This window comes from Haliotis cracherodii, unplaced genomic scaffold, assembly GCF_022045235.1.
Source record: "Haliotis cracherodii isolate W230 unplaced genomic scaffold, xgHalCrac1.p SCAF_17, whole genome shotgun sequence".
NCBI lineage: Eukaryota > Metazoa > Mollusca > Gastropoda > Lepetellida > Haliotidae > Haliotis > Haliotis cracherodii.
The window spans coordinates 24,213,984-24,241,051 of NW_027266272.1; the positions used below are offsets into that span (position 1 = coordinate 24,213,984).

The 27,068-nt window shown below is 41.8% G+C and overlaps 1 protein-coding gene across 1 annotated transcript in view; it reads right to left on the reverse strand.

The window, feature by feature from the left end:
- Positions 1-911: 911 nt before the first annotated feature.
- Positions 912-27,068, reverse strand: part of LOC139464550 (uncharacterized) — a 36,938-nt gene continuing 10,781 nt past the window's right edge. The window contains exon 2 of the mRNA XM_071246071.1: positions 912-1,864. Within this exon, the coding sequence (XP_071102172.1) occupies positions 1,487-1,855 (369 nt within the window). The 5' untranslated portion in view covers positions 1,856-1,864 and the 3' untranslated portion in view covers positions 912-1,486. The remainder of the gene's footprint in view (positions 1,865-27,068) is intronic.

Consider the following 27,068-nt stretch of genomic DNA (forward strand, 5'->3'; position numbering starts at 1 on the left):
TCACCATGTGTATTTACATAGATATTTGTATTACTGAGATGTTCGTTCCGCTTACAACAGGAACAAGCGAGCACTGTGTTGGAGAGTGAGTGAGTATGGTTTTACGCCGCTTTTAGCAATATTCCAGCAATATCACGGCGCGGGACACCACAAATGGTCTTCACACATTGTACCCATGTCGGGAATAGAACCCGGGTCTTCGGCGTGACGAGCGAACGCTTTAACCACTAGGCTACCCGACCGCCCCGACTGGGGAGAAGAAGAATCCCTCATGCTTGTCGTAAGAGGCGACCAAATGGTCAGGGTGGTCGGGTTCGGTGACTTGGTTGAAAGCATGTCATCGTACCCCGACGGCGTGGATCGTTGCTTACGGTGTGAATCACTGGAATGTCTGGTCCAGATTTGATTATTTAGAGGCGGTTGTCATATGGTGGGAATATTGCTGAGTGCGGAGTTAAACAACAAACATACAAATAAACAAACAAACATCATTACAGACGAACCACCCACTTGTATTAATGTTTACTTATTTGTAGTATTTATCAAAGAATTACTTTGTTTTCTATATGAACACTTGATTTGCCTTTGCATGTGTTTGTGACGGGTGCCACCTGTAGGGCAGGATAGGCTCACCTTTTCGCGAACACCTGGTATCATCCCTATTTGATAGTGATTCATAAACACATGCACATGATATAGTTGGAATCGCACAACCACTTTTGCTTTATTTCTATTGGATATGGAAAGGGTCATGCCGCTTTATATAATTAATTATTTCAATTGATTTCATGTTCCTCTAAAACTGCAAGGCAGTCTGGTGATTCCTATCTCAAACCGAAACATAATGTCTCCCCTAAACACCTTCGTACTGTAGGAATAACGCTAAAGAAGACCAATGAATTAAACATAAACATTTTTATTGAAAAAGAAAACGTCCAACAGAATGACATGTACAGTTAAAGATTACCTAAAAATGACCTGTACCTTGTGTGATTTCGCTTATTTTCTGTATTATTTGACGAACAAATTCTTTAAACACAACAGTGCTTTATTCTGAATCTTCCCGAGGTCGAGATCCGGCTGAACAATTGGTAATTTGACTATCTTCCTGAAGTTGCCCCCTCCATCGTAAAGCACGGATTTAACATACTCTACAGCACGTGGTAGCGTCGTTCACGTCGTTCACGTCGTTCACGTCGCCAGTACGACATGAACAACTACGATCCATATTGAAATCACATCCGCTGTTGTTCTGACGTGACAATGTAGTTATCATTAAGTTCTGTTTTTGAATATTGAGTTGCACAGGCTCTGTGTGAGCCAAGGGAGTCTGGGCATACTGTGTGATAACATTATGCTTCTGTCTTTGTGCAGGGAAATACCACAGATGAGAGAGAGAGAGAGAGAGACAACAGAATGAGGTGGGGTTTTTTTTGGTAAACTACAGCGTGTACGGAGTCCTCGCATGCGCATATCACAGAACTGTTTATTCTTCAGGGGCAACTCTCTTCTCGCCATTGAAGGTGCTCTTCCAGTCTTGCAGCCCGTTCGTGAAGAACCGTTGGTAGTTTCCAAATTTGTCTGGGAAGCCTGACAACTGCCTTTTTCCCCGTCCGCCATCAAACAAGCTGCCCCAGTCCAGGAACTTGCCGCCATCTTGCAGGTAACGACCAAACGACATGTCGTTGGATCCAAGTTGACGCTTGACCATCCACTCGTACCATTTCTGGTACCGCTGGTCATTGTTTTGACCATCCCCAAAAGACTGGGCACCCTTCCCGATCCCCATTCCGCTGACACATACACACAGGGTTGCTACGGCAAGGACAGTGAACGCCATCCAGGAATTCTGCATTGTCAGGGTCTGTTAAAAGAGAATAGAAACGTTCTGAGTTCTTATGCATGAAACAAGTTTTAAATGGTCATGCTGGAGAATATGTCACATATTGGAATGTGGAAGGGAGGTTCCTGCAGTTATCGTTATGTGTTGCAGAAATATCAGTACATGATGAAAAGACAAAAAACTGAATTAAATTGAAATTTCATAACAAATTATATTTTATATATTTGCGCTTAGCCATAATTCAACTATATGACGGCGGTCTGTAAAGATCGATTCTGGACCAGACAATCCAGTGACTGACATCATGAGCATCGATCTACCCAGCTGGGATACGATGACCCGCACCAACCAGGTCAGCGATCCTGACCACCCGATCCCGTTAACCGCCTCTTTCGACAAGCATAAGTCAATTCTAACCCGCATCTTCACGGGTCCTCACGAGTCGATAACACTTATTTTTTTCACATCATCTTGTATTTATATATAAATAACGGTTACTCAATCTCAATAAAACTGAGCATCGAACTTACTACACAGCTATCTGAGGACGTCTCATTACAGGTCAATGTCCTTTCATCCGACAAATCAGTGAGTGAGTGAGTATGGTTTAACGCCGCTTTTAGCAAAATTCCAGCAATATCACGGCGGGGGACACCAGAAATGGGCTTCACACATTGTACCCATGTCGGGAATCGAACCCGGGTCTTCGGCGTGACGAGCGAACGCTTTAACCAGTAGGCTACCCGACCGCCCCCCGACAAATCAAAGCGTCGAGGAGGAGATCGCTAAAGTGAAAGACATAATGTGTTTTTTAATCATGCAACCTCGAAAAGCTCAACACTGTGCAATCCGAACAACTGTTACGGTAATGAGATACACATTTGAAACAGAGGCGATATTCCGTAAGCTCGTGGGTAACACTGCCATACAATCTAGGTCTCACATTCCAGATTTAATCAAGAATTTTGCAAAATGTGTCTCAAAGCTGGAAAAGAAGTAGCCATTTTGAAACTCGTGCCGTAATCCCCGAGAATGCTGCTTTCAGATTGGCTGATGGCCACTTCCTGTTAAACATTTCATTGGTCGAATTGTTTGATGGGCACTTTTTAGAAGTTGACGACGAATGATAAAGTAGACACAATTTGTGGACAACAACTTCTTTATTTCACTGTAATTGCCATTTACAGTACAATAACGAAGTTGTTATCTATAAATTATATCTACTTCATTTCATTGGTTTGCGAAACGTGGTTCTGACGTGGCCTGTAGTGGGATGTCCTCAGACCATTGTGTTGAGGTAGCGAGCGCTAAGGTCTGACTTTAATGAGATTGGGCCTGGACATTGTATGATTTAATGATGAAATAATATTTTTATCTCAAAATATAAAATCGATGATTTAAATCTGCCTCGTTAACAATGTGGTTTTAAGGCTAGGATCAGTAAGAAAATAAACAAAAAATACAAATATGAACATTGTGCTTTTTTGCTCCAGTGCTATGTCTATCTGCTCTTATTGCCTGGAAAGACTGACACACATTGATTTTTTAAGGTCACTCGATGACACAAACGTGTTACTTGACAAAGAATATATGACCCTATAACAGGCCTATGAGTGGACGGTTCTGTGAGGAATCCGTATCAGAACTGGGAGTTACGATCACCAAGCACTAAGATAGCTATGTACAACGGCACCCAGGGCCTCGTTCCACAAAGCGATCTTAGCGCTACGATTGTCCTAAGTCAGCGTTACAGAATGGGAGTTACGATCAACTTAGCGCTAAGATCACTTTGTGGAACGGGGCCCAGGTCCCCAGCAACCTAAGGCGGTTGAGGAGGCGACGATACAGATGGCGAGGCTCAGTATCTTGCATTGGCTGGTTGCCTGTTATCGGCGTAGAGCGTTCCTCTGAATATCAATCATCGGTTTGTCTGGTTCAGACTCGATTATTTACATACCGTCGTCATCTAGGTGGAATATTGCCGAGTGAGCGTTTAGCAACCAACAGACACTCGAGATCATATCGTTTCGTACACATATCTATGGACATCAATGTGATAAATCAGTTTTACCAAAATAATAAGGCGGATTATTTTGCATCCCCACCATTATGAGTTCAAAGTATCAAAAATATCATCTCATGTTGTCGTTGTGGCGTCCAGAGCTTTAGCATGCCTGATCATGTCGAGAGCTTAGTTTAGAAATATTATTACGTGATATCTGCTTTCTTGATTACTTATACTTGGGCTATGGAACACTTCCATATTGGACTGGTGATATAATTAAATCGGCTTTCTTTTCCTAATTGAATTATGTCTGTCCCATCAAGCGACGTTGCTCGCAGGGCAGATCCTGCACGGATATCTGCGCAGCGTAATTGGATGATGTCAGCCCCACGTGCTGCACGGATGTATGACGCGCGCGGCTGCTTAAGTTGATTAGGCGTGGGTATAAATGTTATAACTATCTTCTAGGTTATAGATCCAGTGCCCTTGTTGTGTAATAATCAACAGATTCCCGCGTAACGTCTTAACACGTGTCAACTAGCAGGTCACAACACAATAATTATTCGTTCTTCGGAAAATATCTTTTCCAAAACCAGCAGAAAAGACAATTCATTTTATGGGATATATTTTGAATAGATTATTGTATCCAGGTCATGATTGTCACGATGCCCGGAAGTACATTTGATTTATATGGTAAGCTCTGTCACGAGATGTTAACAGACATATAGGGTAACTGTACGACAATCGGAACATGTGATGTGGAAATTTGGCTAGAGCGATCATTGTCAATATCATCAGAATGTACCATTGTTACCATTAGCTATTTCCAGTTAAACGCATTGACAATACAGAATAGTTGGGTTTCATTCTCCAACTTGAACAGGGGGCACAGGTGGCCCAGTCGTCTAAGGCGCCGCGATTCGCTGTGCGGAGTTGTGTCCCTTGGGCACGCCCCTAGGATTGTGGGTTCGAATTCCGGTTCGCCCCGATTATGTTTCTAGGTGTATCAGTACCATACCCGTGCTCGTGGGTTTCACCGAAGTGGTAAACGTCTGAGACCTGCATCACTTCGGTCTTTCCTCCCACATTAAGCTGACACGCCGTGATATAACTGGAATAATGTTAAAAGACGTGCAATGGACACTAGTAGCAGTGATAGGATTAACATGGTGGCCCAGTCGTCTAAGGCGCCGCGATTCGCTGTGCAGAGATGCGTCCCTTGGACACGCCAGAAACCTATGATTGTGGGTTCGAATCCCGGTTCGCCCCGATTATGTTTCTTGGTTGTGCTCGTGGGTTTCACCGAAGTGGTAAACGTCTGAGACCTGAATCACTTCGGGCTTTCCTCCCACATTAAACTGACACGCCGTGATTTAACTGGAATACTGTTAAAAGCGGCTTTAAACCCAACTCACTCACTCTCGGGAGGATGGAAAAATTAAACAGTTGCAATTTTACAAGAAAACAGTCTGCTGAAAACGTAATGTACCTATTTCTTTTAAATGTTAATAAATGGACATTATTGCATTAGATGCTTCTGTTCCAAGTGTTTTACATGCCAATTAGTTACAATAAGTTACATTTTTTCATGTGGTTTAAAACAATACCCAGTTTTTTTTTATGTAATGCCATCGTCACTATAAAAGCAATAATGTTGGACTAAAATATATAAATAAACAGTGAGAGAAGCGAAGGATTCCAATACATACACATCTAATTGTTTTTGCAAACCACGAACAGTAATATGAACAAAGAAGAACAAAAAGAACAATGTCATCAGCAAACAACAATAAGAACAGCAACAACAACAACAAACAACGACGACAACAACAAATTAAAACCAAACTAAAAATAGGAGATAAACTCCACATAAATTCGTCCGTCATAACCTCACTATTGGAAAAAAACAAGCAACAATAAATGTATTATCGTTCAACAGGAAATCGTTCAAAAATGAATTTAAATTGTGAATCCTTTTTCACTTTTTAGTTTTTTGTGCTAACTTTATCAGTCTCAGTGTCCTTGTCTCCAAGACCCACGCGTCAGTACCGATTCGACAAAACACCCATCACGGACGCGCTATCAACAGGATCGTTATGTCTCAGACCAATCAGTGCTAAATTTCCTCAAGAAACAGAAATATTCATAAAAGTCGTTACAAACTGTATCAGTCTGGAGACTGGGAAATGTCACAAACGATGCGCTTATTAATAAAGTTTTTACTGTTCGAGAAACAATATGTCAGTGAAACAATATGTCAAACAATACCGACAGAGCAGGACAGACTCACCCTGTTCGCGAACACCTGGTGACATCACCGATTTTCACTGACATATTCATATAATTTTCATCGCTATTTGGCCTTTAACACAAATGGAATCTGTTTTGGGAGATAATGGAGACTAATTATTTTCTGTCTGGCTTTGACAAAAAAGAAACTAACAAACGTCATGGCTCCACACCATGTTCGATTTTTATTATCATGAAAATATAGACCGTCAACGCCAGAGGGTGACCAGTCTCGATAACCCGACGAAACAGATTCCTTTGGGCGTAAAAGGAAATTGTGAGAGCCGTCATAACAGTGGTGCATACTAATGGATAATGCTGTGGATAATGAGAGATGTGGATAAAAATAAACAATAAGTCGATCAAATTTGAATGTTTGAGGAAAAGGGGACCTGCTTGAACAAGGAAGTAATTATAATGGCGGAAAAATATAATTCTGACTTTATTGCGATTGTATAGGGTATGGGTCGGAGGAAGCGGTCAGATCAGATTTGATCAGTTGAAGAAAGGCTGGACAACAAACTCTTCACCTGGACAAACACTTTTTATCAGTAAATTAGACTTCCGTCTGTCAGTGTGGGAATCGTTGTAGACACATAGAACACCTTCCTAATTGCTTTTCTTAATGCCAGTCGTCTTAACGTGCAGATCGAGGCATGTTTGGCTGTTCGAGAAAACTGAAACAGCGAATTTTGAGTGTGTGTGTGTGTTTGACGAGTCTGGTCAAGGCACACAATGGTTGATCAACGCCCCTTGCAATGTGGACCCGATGACCAAGCTCACATATGGGGACCACACGATCCTTAGTTTAATTCGTTTTTCGTCAATCATAGGATGTTAGGAATGCTGTACCTGATGAAAGTAAGACGTTGTGTTAGAGTGCAGAAAGAGTGCCTTCCATGGAAAAATACGTGAGTGAGTTGAGTTTAACGACGCTTTTCAGCATCGAACTGACGACTCCGAGGCCAAGCGCTTCTCTCTTTTAGCGGACTGCCAGGATCCGCTGACTGGCGGTTCGAATCCAAGATTGACTTTCATCATAGTGTTGAATGCAGTTGCTCGCCACGCCAAACACCAGGGTTCGATTCCGAACAGGGTATAATTTGCGACGCCTGCATTGAGATATTTCTAAAATCCACTCACTCACTCACTCACTTACTCACTCACTCGATCACTCACTCGATCACTCACTCGATCACTCACTCACTCACTCACTCACTCGATCACTCACTCGATCACTCACTCACTCACTCACTCACTCGATCACTCACTCACTTATTCACTCATTCACTCACTCACTCACTCTGAGAGTACCACGATTACCTGTAACATAATTCTACTTAGCCCCATTAACCAAGTACGACCTTGACCGGTAACCATTGCGATGGCAAATGTCTAAATTTATATTCTTCCCATCTTTAACCATCACTTAGCAGTATGTTCGATTATCTGCAATTATGAAAGTTGATAATTTGAGGCGATAATTAACCGTGATTGCCATGTACAGTAATTGGCTTCCTGCTGTTTCAACAACGTGTCAGCAATGAAGTAGCAGTTTGCGATGTTTGATTTATCTACTAGTATTGCCTGCCTAATGACACACGAGCTACAGACAGTTACTAGTGGTGATAAAGTGACATTAGCTGCAGGAAGCACCATGCATGTTATATCATCTTAAAATGACATTAGGGGGCACGGGTGGCCCCATCTTCCCGAGGCAAGAGAGTTAACTGACTTTAAAAGTCCAGTTTCCACCCTTGCCGAACTAGGCTGGAATCCCTGGGCTCGATCGTAGCGCCACCAGTGGCTATTACCAGTTATGTCCTTTCTATGCCTCTCCTATTGACCAATCAGATTCAACTCCTCGTATCACTTGCATTTGCTTCAAACAAAACGGTGGCGCCCAGTCAAGACGATCTGACAGGGGACAGATGGCCCAGTCGTCTAAGGCGCCACGATTCGCTATGCAGAGTTGTGTCCCTTGGGCATGCCAGAAACCTAGGATTGTGGGTTCGAATCCTGGTTCGCCCCGATTATGTTTCTAGGTTTGTCAGTACCATACCCGTGCTCGTGTGTTTCACCGAAGTGGTAAACGTCTGAGACCTGCATCACTTTGGGCTTTCCTCCCACATTAAGCTGACACGCCGTGATATAACTGGAATAATGTTTAAAGCGGCGTTAAACCCAACTCACTCACTAAATGGCACTAAGTGTCTGTCAAGAGCAATTCTCTCACGGGCAGTATGTGTTTACGACCTCAATGTCAGTTATATAGTTATAAAGACAATAGCCTCCTTGGTTGAATACCCACAAGTACAGTTATTTATGCTTGTCGTAAGAGGCGACTAACGGGATCGGGTGGTCAGATTTGCTGACTTGGTTCTCATCGAATCCCAATTGCGTAGATCGATGCTCGTAATATCAATAACTGGATTGTCTGGTCCAGACTGGTCCAAGAAATTGTTATTCGATGGTGATGTATTTGATACGGGCGTGACAGGCGATATTACATGCAGCAAACTAATGAGTATCTCACAATATGTGACTGTTTTCAGGCAAGAAAGAGACCGATCATTTGATATATTTTGTTTGTTTGTTATTTTGTTATTGTATTGTTTTTTTGGTTTTGTTTGTTTTTTTGTTTGTTGTTGTTGTTGTTGTTGTTTTTTGGGTTGTTGTTTTGTTTGTTTGTTGTTGTTGTTGTTGTTTTGTTTTGTTTTTTTGGGGTTTTTTTTTGGGGGGGGGGGGGGCGGCCTGTGATTTTTTAGGAAATTGTACAGCTACAACTTCATAGCCAGATATTTTTTTAATTGAGACTAAGAGCCTAAATATATATTTTTTGGAGAGAAAACATTATAATAATGTAATTTTTGTTGCAGACAATTCTTTTTTCAACAGTCTGAAGTATAATTATTTTTTATACATATCAACATGGTCCGTCCCTGACGTTTTTATTTTTTAAATTATGTTTTAAAGTCCAATTGTCAAGTGTAAACTTTCTTTTGGCCGGCAGTTTAGTAGACAGTATGGATTCCAGTTTACCAGTGATGCCAGAGCTCAGTGTTATGAATCAAAAGAAGCACATTGATTTCAATATTCCTCTTGTGATCCCTGCGTTTACTTTACTGCCAGGGCTTTTTGTCCAGGACATGAAAGTAGCTCCCTGTAGACAATACACGCTATAGTAGCCTATACGCATGTTAAAAGAACCAGTTAAAGTGATCCATGATGGCGTTACTGGTTTCATGGTAACCCACTCTGTTCAAGACACGTGTCTCTGTGGAAACATATCGGGTCTCGACAATGGGATAAATGCATTATTTTCTCACAAAACATTACTCTGTACCGGATCACAGGTCAGAAAAAAACAGGCTGGTGGATGCCGGTGGCAATCTGACTAAGCGTTATTGTCAGGCACTTACCTCGTAGAGATCATCCGAGATCGTTCACTAGACTGTATTGCCTTTCCACACGGCTGAATTAACAGGTAGTGTAATGGGTGTTTAAGCTGTCAGCGCGCTGAGATTGCGACTGAGATGAGTGAGGGTATCATGGGCGGCAGTGCCGGTGCGACGTTGTTGTAGTGCCATGAATCTGCTTTGATCTCAGTGACATTCTCAGAATATGTGTCAAAGTCAGTTTGTAAAGGTCATGAAACAGAAGTGTTTGTACACTGTAGTGCCAGTGATCATGTCAAGTGAATTACCAACACGATACCCGAACGACATCAATTATAACACAACATGACCCGGAAGCGATGGTAGTTACTGCTTCCGGAGTCGCGGTAGTCCTGTCAGGTCCGCTTTAATACACGAACACCGTGATTTGCGGTCAGCAGGACCTTTTCTCGAACGCCTTCAAGTGGATGTCGGGACAGAACAGGTCCTCGGGAACACATGCGTGTCGCACGAATGATACCAAAGGTCATGGTTTGAGTTGACGCAGCGAAGGTCATTATGGGGGAGAATCTGGGATCCGAGCGCACGAGGATATGACAGCTAAAGGACGCAACTCCAGAATCTAGACGCCATCGAAAATTCGTCTCTCCAGAACTTAACTAAAACAGTGAGTTAGTTGGTTTCAACACCGCTTTTAACAGTATTGTCAACGCGTATGTTGACGGGGAAATTAGCTCAGATTGAAGACGAAGAATACGTTGAGTCCAAACTTCTTTAGTCGGCAATAAAACAAAATACAATTACTGATAGAAATATGTCGAGCGGAGATTCCAACTCAACAACTACAAGTGAAGTCCAGCAAGCAGGCGTATCCTACTCGCGGCTGTACATACAGGTGCTGTCGGAATACCAGCTAGCTAACAGTAAAGATGTAAACATATATATACACTATTGGACAACAATAGACAGACAAAGAGACAATGGCGTTGCCCTGGACATTGGACTTATGGATGTGATTACAGACACGGTCCCGGGCAAAATGGATTAAGGCTATGAATGTCATAATGTGAAATGCTGTGTTAAGACAATGGTACAACTGACGGCTGATGGATAACATCATGTTAAATAGTCCAGCTTTCCTAAACGATATGTTCTCAACACTGTACAAAAGGGATGTTGTTCAGAAGCTACAATTCTTTAACATTGGGTTGTCCAGAGTGCTGTTAAGTCGGTCTGTGACAGTATTCCAGTTATATCACGATGTATCAGATTAATGTTGGAGGAAAGCCCGACGTGATGCAGGTCTCAGACGTTTACCACTTCGGTGAAGCCCTCTAGCACGGGTATGGTGCTGAAAAACTAGACACATTATCGGGGCTGAAGTGAGATTCGACCCTAGATAATAGGTTTCTGACTTGCTATGTTATTGTCAGGCAACAGCAGCAGCTGTTCGTATATGTCTCAGGCTACAACATTCAAAGGTTTTATTTTAGACCTGTGTAGGACATTTAAATTTTTGTCCAGGCATTGTTGACAACATGATGTCTGATACAATTCCATATTTTGACTTGTACCATATGTTCACGTTTTTTCTTAGGTGAACCGTTGACTTACCTTTGCATGTGTTTGTGACGGGTGCCCCCGATGGGGAAGATCACTATCTGATAATGGTTCGTAAACACATACTTATGATAAAGTCGGAATTGTACAATGGAATCTGCTTTTATTAGTGATTTCTTATGATTATGGAAATGTGTTTTGCTCCTTCTTATTAAACAAAAGGCAGTCTTAACGTTGAGATCGTATTGTGTTCCACGACCCTGAAATCTCCCACAACGAACATAAAGTTCCAATTATCAACGTAAGAAGATGTTAGGCTACAGTCGAGAGTGATGGCTCTCAGATGTAGTGGAACTGAACCTGCTCCTTTGTAGCAAGCTGTAGCTCATGTGATGCAGGTAATTCCTTCTGTAACGGGGACTCCTGCTATTTGTGCACGTTTCCACACACATCATAATAGTAGCCTATGTGAAATACTGCTATTTATACACATTTCCTCACACATCAATATAATAGTTTATGTGTAATACTGCTTCTTGTACACGTTTCCACACACATCGAGATGGTGGTTTATATGTAATACTGGGAATTGCGCACGTTTCAAAACACATAATGGGGTAGTAGTTTATATGTAATACCGCTACTTGTGAACGTTTCCACACACATAAATAGAGTAGTTCATGTGCAATACTGCTACTTTTGCACGTTACTACGCATATCAATAGAGTAGCTTATGCGCAATTCCGCTACTTGTGCATATTTCTACACACATCAATATAATAGTTTATGTGTACTACTGCTACTTGTATACGTTTCCACACACATCAAAAGAGTAGTTTATACAAAATAATGCTATCAGTGAACGTTTTTACACTCATCAATAGGGTAGTGAATGTACAATGCTGCTACTTGTGCACGTTTGCACACATATTCAATATGGTGGTTTATATGTAATACTGGCAATCGCGCAGGTTTCAAAACACATAAATGGGGTAGTAAATTATATATGTAATACTGCTACTTGTGGACGTTTTTAAACACATCAATAGAGTAGTATTTATGTAATGCCGCTACTTGTGAACGTTTCCACACACATAAATAGAGTAGTTTATGTGCAATACTGCTACATGAGCATGTTTCCACGCATATCAATAGAGCAGCTTATGTGAAATACCGCTACTTGCACACGTTTCCACACACCAATAGGGTAGTTTATGTGCAATACTGCTACATGAGCACGTTTCAACGCATATCCATAGAGTAGCTTAAGTGAAATACCGCTACTTGCACACGTTTCCACACACCAGTAGGGTAGTTTATGTGTAATACTGCTACTTGCACACGTTTCCACACACCAATAGGGTAGTTTATGTGTAATACTGCTACTTGCACACGTTTCCACACACACCAATAGGGTAGTTTATGTGTAATACCGCTACTTGCACACGTTTCCACACACCAGTAGGGTAGTTTATGTGTAATACTGCTACTTGCACACGTTTCCACACACACCAATAGGGTAGTTTATGTGTAATACTGCTACTTGCACACGTTTCTACACACACCAGTAGGGTAGCCTATGTGTAATACTGCTATTTATACACATTTCTACACACATTAATATGATAGTTTATGTGTAATACTGCTACTTGTGCACGTTTCCACAAACACCAATAGGGTAAAAGTTTATACAGAATGATGCTACTTGTGCATGTTTCTACACATATCAATAGATTAGTTATGTGTAATACTGCTACTTGTGCACGTTTCCACAAACACCAATAGGGTAAAAGTTTATATAGAATGATGCTACTTGTGCATGTTTCTACACATATCAATAGTGTAGTTATGTGTAATACTGCTACTGTTCACATTTTCGCTCCCACACACTCCAATAGTTAAGTTAATCATGACTGTATATGTTTATCAGAATGTAAATTGTCACTAATGTTGCCATACACAGGGGTATTACGATGCTAATTTCAAAATGACTTATAAATATGAGTTCCAAATGTATTAATAAAAAAAATCAATAAACATTATATGCGAGAGTGTCAGACTTTTAAGTATGACATAGGTGTCTATATCCATTAATAACTTTGTGCCTGCCATCACGATGTCGCTTGGTGTGGCGCAGTAACTGTTACTTACATTACATGACACAATGGTGTCGCACGAAGACGAAGCCTAATTACAGAGGTTACGAATCCACGTTGGTACATAACTCTACCGCCCCTGTTGACACAACGCGTTTAACGACCTCTTTATAATCATGGTCATTAGCCGTGGAAGTCCATCTCTTTTTCAAATGGGCAGAAACCGCCATCGGTCGAAGACCTTGGGGATTTATCGAGTATAACAGCTTTAGATGAATGCGTAGTATATTGCAGGTCGGCATTTGGGAATAATTCTTGAATGTAATGAACATGATAAATGAAGGATAACAGTTTATCGACTTTACTTAATGATACTAACAGTACGAGAAGTGCGTATACTTCTGAAATTATCAAGTATCGGCTTGTGCTGTAACATTTTGCCTTCTGTCCGTATACAGCTAATAGCGGCGTAAATTACATACGCCAAGGAAGACATGGATCAATTACTCAGGTCCACGGAGGGTTGACCTTGTGGTTAAAGTGTTGGCTTGCCATGCCGGAATTTGCTTTTGAATCCCCATGGGCACAATGTGAGATGCCAATTTCTGTTGTCCCCCTCTCGCGGTATTGTTGGGTTATTACAAATAAGCGGCGATAAATCCCTCTCTCATGAAAATTAACACCAGGTGTTCGCGAATTGGATATTACCTGGACACCGGTTTATGCGACGAGATGATTAGACAGGTGGAACCAGAACTGATGTAGGGTGATGATGCTGATATTCTGAGTCGAATGTCTTAACACCGTTCACAGAATATCGCTCAGAAGACATGTGGATTGAAATGGTCCTGAAACATTAGAAGTACTGGTCGAGCAAAAGTAATGTCATAATCAACTTTTGCATTCATCTCATCTTCATCAACACGCCCATCTACTACTCTATCGATCATTCATCTCATCTACCCAACCTTTATCAACACGCCCACCTACTACTCTATCGACCATTCATCTCATCTTCATGACAACTTTATCAACACGCCCATCTACTACTCTATCGACCATTCATCTCATCTTCATGACAACTTTATCAACACGCACACCTACTACTCTATCGACCATACATCTCATCTTCCCAACCTTTATCAACACGCCCATCTACTATTCTATCGACCATACATCTCATCTTCCTAACCTTTATCAACACGCCCATCTACTACTCTATCGACCATTCATCTCATCTTCATGACAACTTTATCAACACGCCCATCTACTACTCTATCGACCATTCATCTCATCTTCATGACAACTTTATCAACACGCACACCCACTACTCTATCGACCATTCATCTCATCTTCCCAACCTTTATCAACACGCCCATCTACTACTCTATCGACCATTCATCTCATCTTCATGACAACTTTATCAACACGCACACTTACTACTCTATCGACCATACATCTCATCTTCCCAACCTTTATCAAAACGCCCATCTACTACTCTATCGACCATACATCTCATCTTCTAAACCTTTATCAACACGCCCACCTACTACTCTATCGACCATACATCTAATCTTCTTAACCTTTATCAACACGCCCAACTACTACTCTATCGACCATTCATCTCATCTTCCCAACCTTTATCAACACGCCCACTTACTACTCTATCGACCATACATCTAATCTTCCCAACCTTTATCAACACGCCCATCTACTACTCTATCGACCATTCATCTCATCTTCATGACAACTTTATCAACACGCACACCTACTACTCTATCGACCATACATCTCATCTTCCCAACCTTTATCAACACGCCCATCTACTACTCTATCGACCATACATCTCATCTTCTAAACCTTTATCAACACGCCCACCTACTACTCTATCGACCATACATCTAATCTTCTTAACCTTTATCAACATGCCCAACTACTACTCTATCGACCATTCATCTCATCTTCCCAACCTTTATCAACACGCCCACTTACTACTCTATCGACCATTCATCTCATCTTCCCAACCTTTATCAACACGCCCAACTACTACTCTATCGACCATTCATCTCATCTTCATGACAACTTTATCAACACGCACACCTACTACTCTATCGACCATACATCTCATCTTCCCAACCTTTATCAACACGCCCATCTACTACTCTATCGACCATACATCTCATCTTCTAAACCTTTATCAACACGCACACCTACTGCTCTATCGACCATACATCTCATCTTCCCAACCTTTATCAACACGCCCATCTACTACTCTATCGACCATACATCTCATCTTCTAAACCTTTATCAACACGCCCACCTACTGCTCTATCGACCATACATCTCATCTTCCCAACCTTTATCAACACGCCCAACTACTACTCTATCGACCATTCATCTCATCTTCATGACAACTTCATCAACACGCCCAACTACTACTCTATCGACCATACATCTAATCTTCTTAACCTTTATCAACACGCCCAACTACTACTCTATCGACCATTCATCTAATCTTCCCAACCTTTATCAACACGCCCACTTACTACTCTATCGACCATGCATCTCATCTTCTTAACCTTTATCAACACGCCCATCTACTACTCTATCGACCATTCATCTCATCTTCCCAACCTTTATCAACACGCCCAACTACTACTCTATCGACCATACATCTAATCTTCCCAACCTTTATCAACACGCCCAACTACTACTCTATCGACCATTCATCTCATCTTCCCAACCTTTATCAACACGCCCAACTACTACTCTATCGACCATACATCTCATCTTCCCAAACTTTATCAACACGCCCATCTACTACTCTATCGACCATTCATCACAACCTCTCAACCTGACCACCTGCCACTCTATCCATCCCATACTTTCTCTATATTGCTATCAGTTTATTCATTTAACATTTCGCATCCTCTCAACATACCAAAATCATCTAGACTTCCACCTACCACCCTTCATATCTGATCCTTTCAACATACCTATATCATCTAGACATCCACCTACCACCCTTCACATCTGATCTTCTCAACATACCAAAATCATCTAGACATCCACCTACCACCCTTCATATCTGATCTTCTCAACATACCTATATCATCTAGACTTCCACCTACCACCCTTCACATCTGATCTTCTCAACATACCTATATCATCCAGACATCCACCTACCAACGTACACATCTGATCTTCTCTACATACCTATATCATTTATAATTTATTATATTATTTAAACATTTTTATATCGGAGGTATCCAGGTTCTAGTATCTTCTCAAATGCGGTTCCCAGACCCGTGGATCTTTTGAGTGCACAGGATGTATTTACTATACATTAAAGGTAGTGACAACACTGTAAAGACCTGTAAACATTGTTGGTCCCAAGGCTGAATAACAACCCGGTCACTAGTGGGATTCGATCTCAGCACCTGGTGCTTGCTAGACTGGCGTTTTTGGCTGTCTGCTCGCTATCATCTACACATCCACCAACCACTCTATCATCCCACGTAGCTGATCCTCTCGCTTTATTCCTGTCATCCTATTGACCGCCATCTTCTCAACACATCAACACGCCCGCATCACACAAACTGACCTCCTAACTACACGCCCCCAGTGCTAAATTCGAAAGTGCATTACCTCCGACGGGCATACCACTGAGACAGACCCACCCACTACACAGCAGATTAATACACCCTTGTTCATTATTGCACATATTTACCCCTGGGTAAGTCGTCTACTTGCCACCATCTGATGGTCTCTGGGGTCCTGTTTAGTGAGCCTATTAGCTGGATATATTGTGTTAGGGACTTGTCCGAGTCTGAGTATCGACAATTTCAACATGACACGAACAGCCGTATATATGCAGATCAAATCAGACCTCAGAAGACGACTTAAAGCTCAAATGTATCAACAGGGAAAACCGCGTACAATGCTGATTGGTGACGCGTCTCTGAAGCCACGTAAGGATTGTGCTTGCTGCATACATGCACACTGCATCAATCGTCATATCGACGGCTCAGTTAGCTATGCTTTATCGTGTTTGTTTCTTGAATACAATAGACCGCCTCCGTGGTCTAGTGGTAGAGCGTCCGCCCGGAGAGCGGAAGGTCTGGGGTTCGATCCCTGGCCGCGTCATACCAAAAGACGTTAAAAGATGGTACTTGTTGTTACCCTGTCTCGCGCTCGGCATTAAGGGGCTAAAACAAGGACTGGTCGGCTCGGAGTCAGTATACTGTGTCTGAGTGGGGTATTCTCTGCGGCATGGTATCTCAGTGAGCTAGCACTATAAATCGGCATCAGTCCGGACTAGTACAAGCAGCCACACAAACACACACACGTACATGCACGTCGCTATATAAGTGCAATAATCTTGGACGCGACGTTACACCCCATTTCACCTCACCTCACCTTGAATACAATAATGTGTTTGTGTATTTACTTTCTATATATGATAATAACGCCAGCATATTGATTCTGAGTGATTGTTTAGTGTTCATTTCCGTTACAATCTGGAATATTCTAACTATATCACGGCAGCCTATACCACTGTCAATAAATAAATAAGGAGTCAGACGAACCACTGGTTGATAGCATGAGCAAAGTTCGATGACATATTCAGCCGAGTCATACTTTATATCATTTCTCGTAATTAAATCTAACTATCTGAATGGCCAGTCGTTGTTTTGCAAATACAGATATAAGTTCGTCGGCCCGTAAGGACATCATGACGTCATAATGCTTCATATGACGTCATCTTCTCGTCACGTCACAATGGATCGCGTTCACATTTTCAGATTCTATGCATGGCGGTCGTAAGGCAATATTGTGACTCAAACATATTTCACAGAAACGAAGTTGCTTGACATCCCCTTGGGGACGAATTGTGCGCATCTTCTTGCTGATCTGTTTCTTTATGAATCGGAATTTCTTCTCGGATTAGCAACATCAAAGCAAAAGAATTTGATGATCTGATATCGTTCAATAATAGTCAATTAACCAATTTACCCGCCTGAACAAGAAATAAAAGAGACTAGTGTAATGGCCTCATCTGTAAAAAAACCCCGTTAAACTTGCCATAGTTACGGATTATGATGTGGGTAATTAAGATTTGGGGCCACTCAAAAACATCCCATATGGCCACCACCAATATGGCCGCCATGGAGGAATGACACCTAAACATATTAAGAAAAATGAACATGTATTTACTCAACGGCGCATCTGTATAGAATATGATTGTAACAAAATATACATTTTTTTATTCTTCGGGATTTTCTTATGACTTATATCTACCAATATTTTATACTCATAGGGTCAAAAACAAAATACTCAAAGAACAGCATTTATTATTATTTATAGTATGGTATTAATAATATCAGTTTTGAAATATGCTGTACATGTTTGATGTTTTTGGGGTTGGTGAAAATTAAATACGATCACAGTCGCCACCACATTTGCAGAGTTGTGTATAACTCAACTGTGCCTTTTGCAAGTCTTTGAAAGGCATTTAGAAGTGATGAAGGAGTAAGTACATACTCCGAAACGTTGTGGTTCTCATATAAAGAAGTTGACATCCATAAATTCTCTTCCTCATTTGCACCTTGCTCTGTAGCCTCTTCCACACTCAAAACTACATGTCAGAAGCTCTTGGCTTGACTTAGAAGCTTGTGGTAGTGCAGTCCACAAAAGTGTCACAGCCATGTGCTACAGATCTTACTAATCCCGCTCAGTTGATGTGGGAAAATAAATACAATGGGTGTCTCCTTTCAAAGAGAGCAGTGACAGAAAAATGTGCTTCACCCAGAGTATTGACCGGTCGGTGACCTTTTGTCTCCTGCTCGATACTATGCCCCGCATGAACTGTAGTTTCACTTCCTGCTCGGTGTCCTACAGAAGCTGCAGTTTCACTTGCTGCTCGATGTCCTAGAGTAACTGTAGTTTCACTTCCTGCTCGATGTCCTACAGTAGCTGTAGTTTCACTTCCTGCTCGATGTCCTACAGTAGCTGCAGTTTCACTTGCTGCTCGATGTCCTACAGTAGCTGCAGTTTCACCTCATGCTCGATGTCCTACAGTAGCTGTAGTTTCACTTCCTGCTCGATGTCCTACAGTAGGTGCAGTTTCACCTCCTGCTCGATGTCCTACAGTAGCTGTAGTTTCACCTCCTGCTCGATGTCCTACAGTAGCTGCAGTTTCACTCCCTGCTCGATGTCCTACAGTAGCTGCAGTTTCACCTCCTGCTCGATGTCCTACAGTAGCTGTAGTTTCACTTCCTGCTCGATGTCCTACAGTAGCTGCAGTTTCACTCCCTGCTCGATGTCCTACAGTAGGTGCAGTTTCACCTCTTGCTCGTTTTCTACAGTAGCTGTAGTTTCACTCCCTGCTCGATGTCCTACAGTAGCTGTAGTTCACTTCCTGCTCGATGTCCTTCAGTAGCTGTAGTTTCGCTCCCTGCTCGATGTCCTACAATAGCAGCAGTTTCACCTCCTGCTCGATGTCCCACAGTAGCTGTAGTTTCACCTCCTGCTCGATGTCCTACAGTAGCTGCAGTTTCGCTCCCTGCTCGATGTCCTACAGTAGCTGCAGTTTCACCTCTTGCTCGATGTCCTACAGTACCTGCAGTTTCACTCCCTGCTCGATGTCCTACAGTAGGTGCAGTTTCACCTCCTGCTCGATGTCCTACAGTAGCTGCAGTTTCACTCCCTGTTCGATGTCTTACAGTAGCTGTAGTTTCACTTCTTGCTCGATGTCCTACAGTAGCTGTAGTTTCACTCCCTGCTCGATGTCCTACAGTAGCTGCAGTTTTGAACCTGTGGAATCATACTGTCTACTGATTTGGGGTTTACGCCGCTTTTAGCAAAATGTTTGGGGGATTCAGAGCAACTGAGCTTCAAGTAGTTCCCATTTGGGACTCGAACCCGGGCTTTCAGCATGACGAGCGAACGATTTTACCACTAAGCTACCCACCGCCTTCTTATTAATGAGATTGTTGGCTCCAAATAAGGAGATCGTCTACACAAAATGGAATCTAGTCATCCTCATATCAGTTCCAAAATATAGCTGGATCAGTTAGTCTAGGCGTCCCACTTCTCAATAACCCATTTCTATGATAATTCTAAATTCCTATTCACATATTAACGAACGAATATATACAGCTTACAAAACTAATCATTTCGTCTTAATATATCCCAAGACAAAACTCTTTTATCTTCGATAGGCATAGGGAATAATTTGTCTTGCGAGAATAATAAAATCATCTTTGTAATTAGCTCACAGCGGAATGGGGGACATAAATATCTGAGAACGGCATGGGATCAGGCGTCGGGACATGTACGTATCTAGCAGTTATGTGTAATCCTGTAGGATGGGTGGCGTTGTGTCATCTTGGTTTATAAACTTTGTGTAAGAATGATGTGGATTGTTGAGCGCAAGAACTTTGAGTCATTACATCTGTCTGTGATATATAGCAGTGGTTTTGCTTGCTGTGAGGTGGAGTCGAAGCCAGACAAACAAGCATATAACTATAACTACTACTACTACTACTACTACTACTACTACTACTACTACTACTACTACTACTACTACTACTGGACAGCCTCCGTGGTCTAGTGATAGAGAGTCCGCCCGGAGAGCGTAAGGTCCGGGGTTCGATCCCCGACCGCGTCATACCAAAAGACGTTAAAAGATGGTACTTGTTGTTACCCTGTCTGGCGCTCGGCATTAAGGGGCTAAAACAAGGATTGGTCGGCTCGGAGTCAGTATACTGTGTCTACTACTACTACTACTACTACTACTACTACTACTACTACTACTACTGCTGCTGCTACTACTACTACTACTACTGCAGATTCGAAGGCTTCACAAAAGAATAATGTATTATTACTACTACTACATGTACTGCTACTATTAATTTTACTATAACTACTACTACTACTACTACTACTTCTACTACTACTACTACTACTACCACTACTACCACTACTACTACTACTACTTCTGCTGCTGCTACTGCTACTACTACTCTAATACTTCTAGTTCTACTATTACTCCTACCACTACTACTGCTACTACTACCACTCCTATTCCGACAACTACTACCACTTCCACCATCATCAATACTACCAGAGTCGTGTTTCGCCTGCTACTAATACCTGATCCTATATTCAAACCTAAATACCAGGCTACAATCGGCTTGTGGGGGACAAGGTGGTGAGGTGAAATTGGGTATAACGTCGCGTCCAAGATTATTGCACTTATATAGCGACGTGCATGTACGTGTGTGCGTTTGTGTGGCTGCTTGTACTAGTCCGGACTGATGTCGATTTATAGTACTAGCTCACTGAGATACCATGCCGCAGTTTAACATGAATACCCCACTCGGACACAGTATACTGACTCCGAGCCGACCAGTCCTTGTTTTAGCCCCTTAATGCCGAGCGCTAGACAGGGTAACAACAAGTAAAATCTTTTAACGTCTTTTGGTATGACGCGGCCAGGGATCGAACCCCGGACCTTCCGCTCTCCGGGCGGACGCTCTACCACTAGGCGACGGAGGCGGTCTTGGGGACAAGGAGTATCTGATGTATGTTGAGAGGTCGTATGACAACACTGAACCATCTGTACGCCTTGACATAGTCTTCCGGCGTCGGCGAGGAGAGAGGCCGGAGAAACACTTCTCCTGGGACCACGTGACTAGACCAGATGTCTCAAATAGACCCTCACCTGGAAGAAGACTGCAGAATCGACGTCCGCGACTGCTTTCTGCGTCACTACAGACTCCGTCTTACTTCCCCGTGACGACTTGGGAAGATCTGTCGTGATTACGTTTGTGCATGTTTCAAAGCTCACCAAGTAATTTAAGAATTCCAGATAACATTTTGAGCAATTGAGTTTTTACTCTAGGGTTTCTATTTTAATTGGGTTATTACATTTTTCATATGGTAACCAATATGTTTGCGCTCATCTTTTTTCCCAAAAGAGTGAACATTTTAAGATTTAAAAAATGAAATAATGTTTTAGATGCATATAACCATCATAACTGTTCTAACAATATAGGCTTGTCTCGGAAAGTAAATTAGCTCGTAATTGTGTTTCGGAAATTAGCTTCTTTGTACGCATGCTGAAAAATCTTCATTGGGTATGTACGCGTGCTGTTTTTATACTTTTGAGTTTTTCATTTAATGCATGCTTTTCTGTACACAATTTAATTGAAAGTTATTTGGTTTGGAATATTTGGGGGGTATTTTACGCAAATACGCTTCTTATCTGTAGCTCTGTTAGTTTTGAACTGATGAACTGTGATAGATACGCTACCATACCTTCATGCTAAGTCTGTTTCGAATGTTGCGAGGCCAAATATAATCATCCAGTCAAATTACGTTCATCGGGAGAGTAATGCTGTGATAGGTGAGTATGTGAGAATGGTTACTAAAAGTTCAACAATATTTCACCAACATCACACCGAGGGACACCAGAAAGGGACCTCCCCCATTGTTTCCCATCTTCCTGAGGCAAGAGCGTCCACAAGCATTTCATCAAAGTCTTGTGTCCACCCTTGCCACTTCAAGCCCACTTTCCTGAGCTAAGATGATTGGACTATCACACATATCGATAGTCCAATCAGAGAACGTTTCACAAAATCAATATCCACGACTAGTACACCTTCGTCTGAAAGTGATTTACCGCTGCCTGTCTTTGTTGACACGAATATGTCATCTTTAAACCCCTCCAAACGATTGCCTATGTTTTTGTGTCAGGGATGAAATCGCGAATGTGTACGTTATCTGATCGACTAGGTCCTCTCCTATGGTCGTCGACATCTTTGTGAAGCTGTACGAGATACGAACAGCGATTTGATTGGATATCGCGTTTTCATCACAAGGGGCACAACTCTTGATCTACGCGAGGCGGCGCTAGAGTCGAGCCAGGAAAAGTGGCCTTGATGTGGCAAGGGTAGAAACTAGGCTTTGATATCGGCTAGTGGACACGATTGCCTCGGGAAAATGATTGCAGCCATGTAGGGAATCGAACCCGACTTGACGAGCGAACCTTTTAACCACTTGGCTACCCCTATCCCTCCGTGCTAGGTGAATGATAAGCCAGATGGAGACAGTGACGTCACTTCTGAAGTAAAGCTATGGTGGTGAATGGGTCCTGGGCCCCCTTGCACAAAGCGATCTTAGCGCTAAGATGATCGTAACTACCATACTTTAACATTGACTTACAATAGTCGTAGCTCTAAGATCGCTTTGTGCAAGTGGGCACAGGGCCGCGTTCCGAAAAGCGATCGGAACTACAATCAATCTTAGGGACTTACGTCGATTTTAAAATTGTCTTAGCTAAAGGTTACAACCGTTCTACAAAGCGATCTTAGGGCGATTGTAACTTTACAAGTTCTTAAGTAGCCGATCTTAACAAAGATCGGAGTCTTCAGCCATGAAGATACGAAAGTTTTCCTTAGAGTGGACTCCCTTGGTCATGTTTAGCAGACGACGCATTTCCTTGCACACCATAAAAACAGTCGCCATCTTTGTTGTTATGGTACTATATTAAAGAAGGATTTTAGCAATCCTAAGTTGGTCCGGAGCAACTTAGCATTTTGATCTTAACTTACAACTCTCTTAGTTAAGATTGCTTTGTGGATCGTAACAAAAAATTAAGATCGCATACTGAGTGAGTTACAATCAGTTTAGCCCTAAGATCGCTTTGTGGAACGGGGCCCAGGTGTTTATCATACTTGAATTGCGGTATTATAACCTGTATCGCCGAGGATGGAGGCTACCATTACGCACACCACATATCAAGACACATCAAGACTACCGAGAAACCCGAGAAACAAGCACCTATAAGATGTGTGTCACACAGTTTTTAGTCGTGCTCAAAAAGATAAAAGCAACAAAACCCTTACCATGATCATAAGAAATCGTTGCTGAGGACAGAATCCATTTACGATTCCGACTATTTCATAAGCACGTGTTTATGAATCACTATCAGATGGTGATAACAAAAGGTGTTCGCGAAAAGGTGAGCGTATCCTGCTCCACCGGTGGAACCCATTACAAACACATGGAAAGGCAGGTCAATTGTTCACCTAAAAAAATCAGGAACATATGGTACAAGTAAAAAAAATGAATTGCTTCGGACATCATTTTTGTCACTGCCGCTTCAAATTTCGAAATGGCTTCCACATATCTACCACAAACACTTTTTAAAAGCTTTAATGAGGCCTTGAATATTGTAACCCTGTACGTCAAACGTTCTGAAATGTAGACACCAAAGGTTGGAGCTTCTGTAATATCACTCTTATTGACAGGCTGAGGAATAAAATGTATCTCTTCCGTTTATAACAGGTGAGGGTTATGTGTATTGTTTTTCGACGGAAGACAACGCGATCATAAAGAAAATTATAACAGATTGCATGGGGATAAAAGCGACGAAAATATTTCTATAAACATAATAGTCCATTGTGAATAATCCATGTGTTTATGAATCACTATTAAATAGTTGTTATATATAGCAAGTGTTAAAAAAGAGAACGTATCCTGCTCCACTGGTGTCAACCGTCACAAACACATGCAAAGACAAGTCAATTGTTCACCTGAAAAAAAACATGGAAACATATGGTACTTGAAAATAGGTTTACCACTGTCCTCCACGTGTCTAACATAAAACGTTTTGCAAGTTAAACTCAGGCCTTGAATGCTGTAACCTTGATCAAACAGATTCTGAGCAAGAGTCTCGTGATGCTCTTTGAAATCTTCGTAGTAAGAGAATGCTCGATTGTTCGTTAGAGGTTGTGAAATGCTTTGCAAAAACCTCTTACAAAAGTTTGCACATCGATTTGTTGAATCATACCTCATTTAACCGGACAAAATACACTGTCAAAATCCGTATAATTAAATTCAATAATGAAAACAAGTGTTGTCAACAATAATTTTAACAAAACCAATTTATAAATCAAAGCAGACAAATTCGACGAGATTGATTCCAGATGTTTGAATACATGCTGTAGCGGGACAAGAATCAAGTGATCAATTTATGCACACAACTTGACACGCCCACAAAGTCAGTAGCCAATCAGTGGAGAGTAACATCAAACAAAGTTCATAAGACCTGTCATTCAAGACAAGGGACGAGAAGTAGAACTTGAACGAATCAGAACAAATAGATCAGGTTGGTTTCAAATGACAAGAGAACTAACCGTCATATTCAAACATTCAAGGGAAGACATTGTTGCAAAAATACGAGTTACTTATGAAACTTGAAAGCATGAAATTTGTGAAATTGAGATTGTACGATGCCGTTGTTTGTGCAGTGAGTGGGGAAGACGGCGGTATTGTTTTGTTGTTGATATGTTTGATACCAAAAAATATACCGAAATGTTACTAGGCCCGATCACTTCATGATGATACAGGAGAGCAGAAAGGGAATTCCGGTGACTGTAATTGGGATTCCCCGACATTCCGTTGTCATGAAAGTAGTCCGCTTTGTTGTCAAATGAATCTAATAACACGTGACCATTTCAGCTAATCAGAATGCAGGAATGACAATGAACACACACTTGAACACCTGGAAGTTTCACTTGAAATTTAAGACGTTAGCAAACCCTAAAAGGTCCGAAACATAGCTATGATTCAATGTCTTTTAGCAACGTTTTTCAACCAAAATGATTGCAGCACATAGTCCGATTCATTCTACCATTCCCTCGCGGGGTATCCGGGTGTGAATATAGGTTCCCAGTAACCTATGCTTGTAAGAGATGACTGAATGGACCGGGGTGTCACATCACTATATCCCAGTTTACAACACTCACTCACTCACTCACTCACTCACTCACTCCGCCACTCACCCAACCACTCACTCGCTCACTCCGTCACCCAAACTCACTCACCCACTCAAAACTCACCCACTCACTCACTCACCTACCCAAACACAACTCACTGAGCAGGTTCCACCGCTTTCTCATTCTGCGTTCCAAACCACTGATAATTGATGTCACATCGCCATATAGAAATCCACCTCTCAAATTCACTTCGGAAATTGTTAAACCATATTGTCCCGCGGCTTGTGAGCGCGGAACTCAATCCCATTGTTCATTGGCTGAAACGGTACTCTCCTGAGCTCTCCATGCCCGCAATCTGTTGGCTGATTCTACTGCGAAGCCGCCAAGGAGATCTGCCTTATAACGATACATCGATTTGAGCTGAAGTATTATTGAATTCAGTGATGCGAAGTCCTCATCACAGATATTACATCACTAAGTCTCTCCGCGTGATATAGTCCATTAGCCGTAGCACGGTATAATGTTCCGCGTGTACGTACAACATCACGAATAAGCAAAAGCTTCACGCCACCTCTCTCCATTTCACTTCAGGCATTAACGATAAGTCCATTTCTAATGCTGAAAGGTCATATGTCATAAGTGTCCTAATAATGGTTTACTGTTCGAACAATATCAGTACTCTAAATTTTATTTTCTTAGTACTATTTTGAAGGAGTTATCATCCCCCCAAGCATCTTCAGTAACTGTACCAGTCAAATAAAAACTCTCACTCACTCACTCTATTTTATAGTGATTCCTTAACACAATCTCATAATATAGTCGGAATCGTACTAAGGACTAACATTTCTTATGGTCATGGAAATGTTTTTTGTGTCTTTTATTTAAATCAGTTAATGTATAAATGGTATCAAAGTCGTAGGTTGCCTGTTCTCGGAGTTATAAGAACGTTACAAACTCTCAATGCATATTGAATGATGAATTGTTTTCGAAAAACTGACGGAGAGTGAGTACTACTCGCACACCTCAAAAGTAGGGCGGTTTGAAAGAAGAGTGAAGAAATAGAGTGTCAGCTTCATATGGAAGTATTTA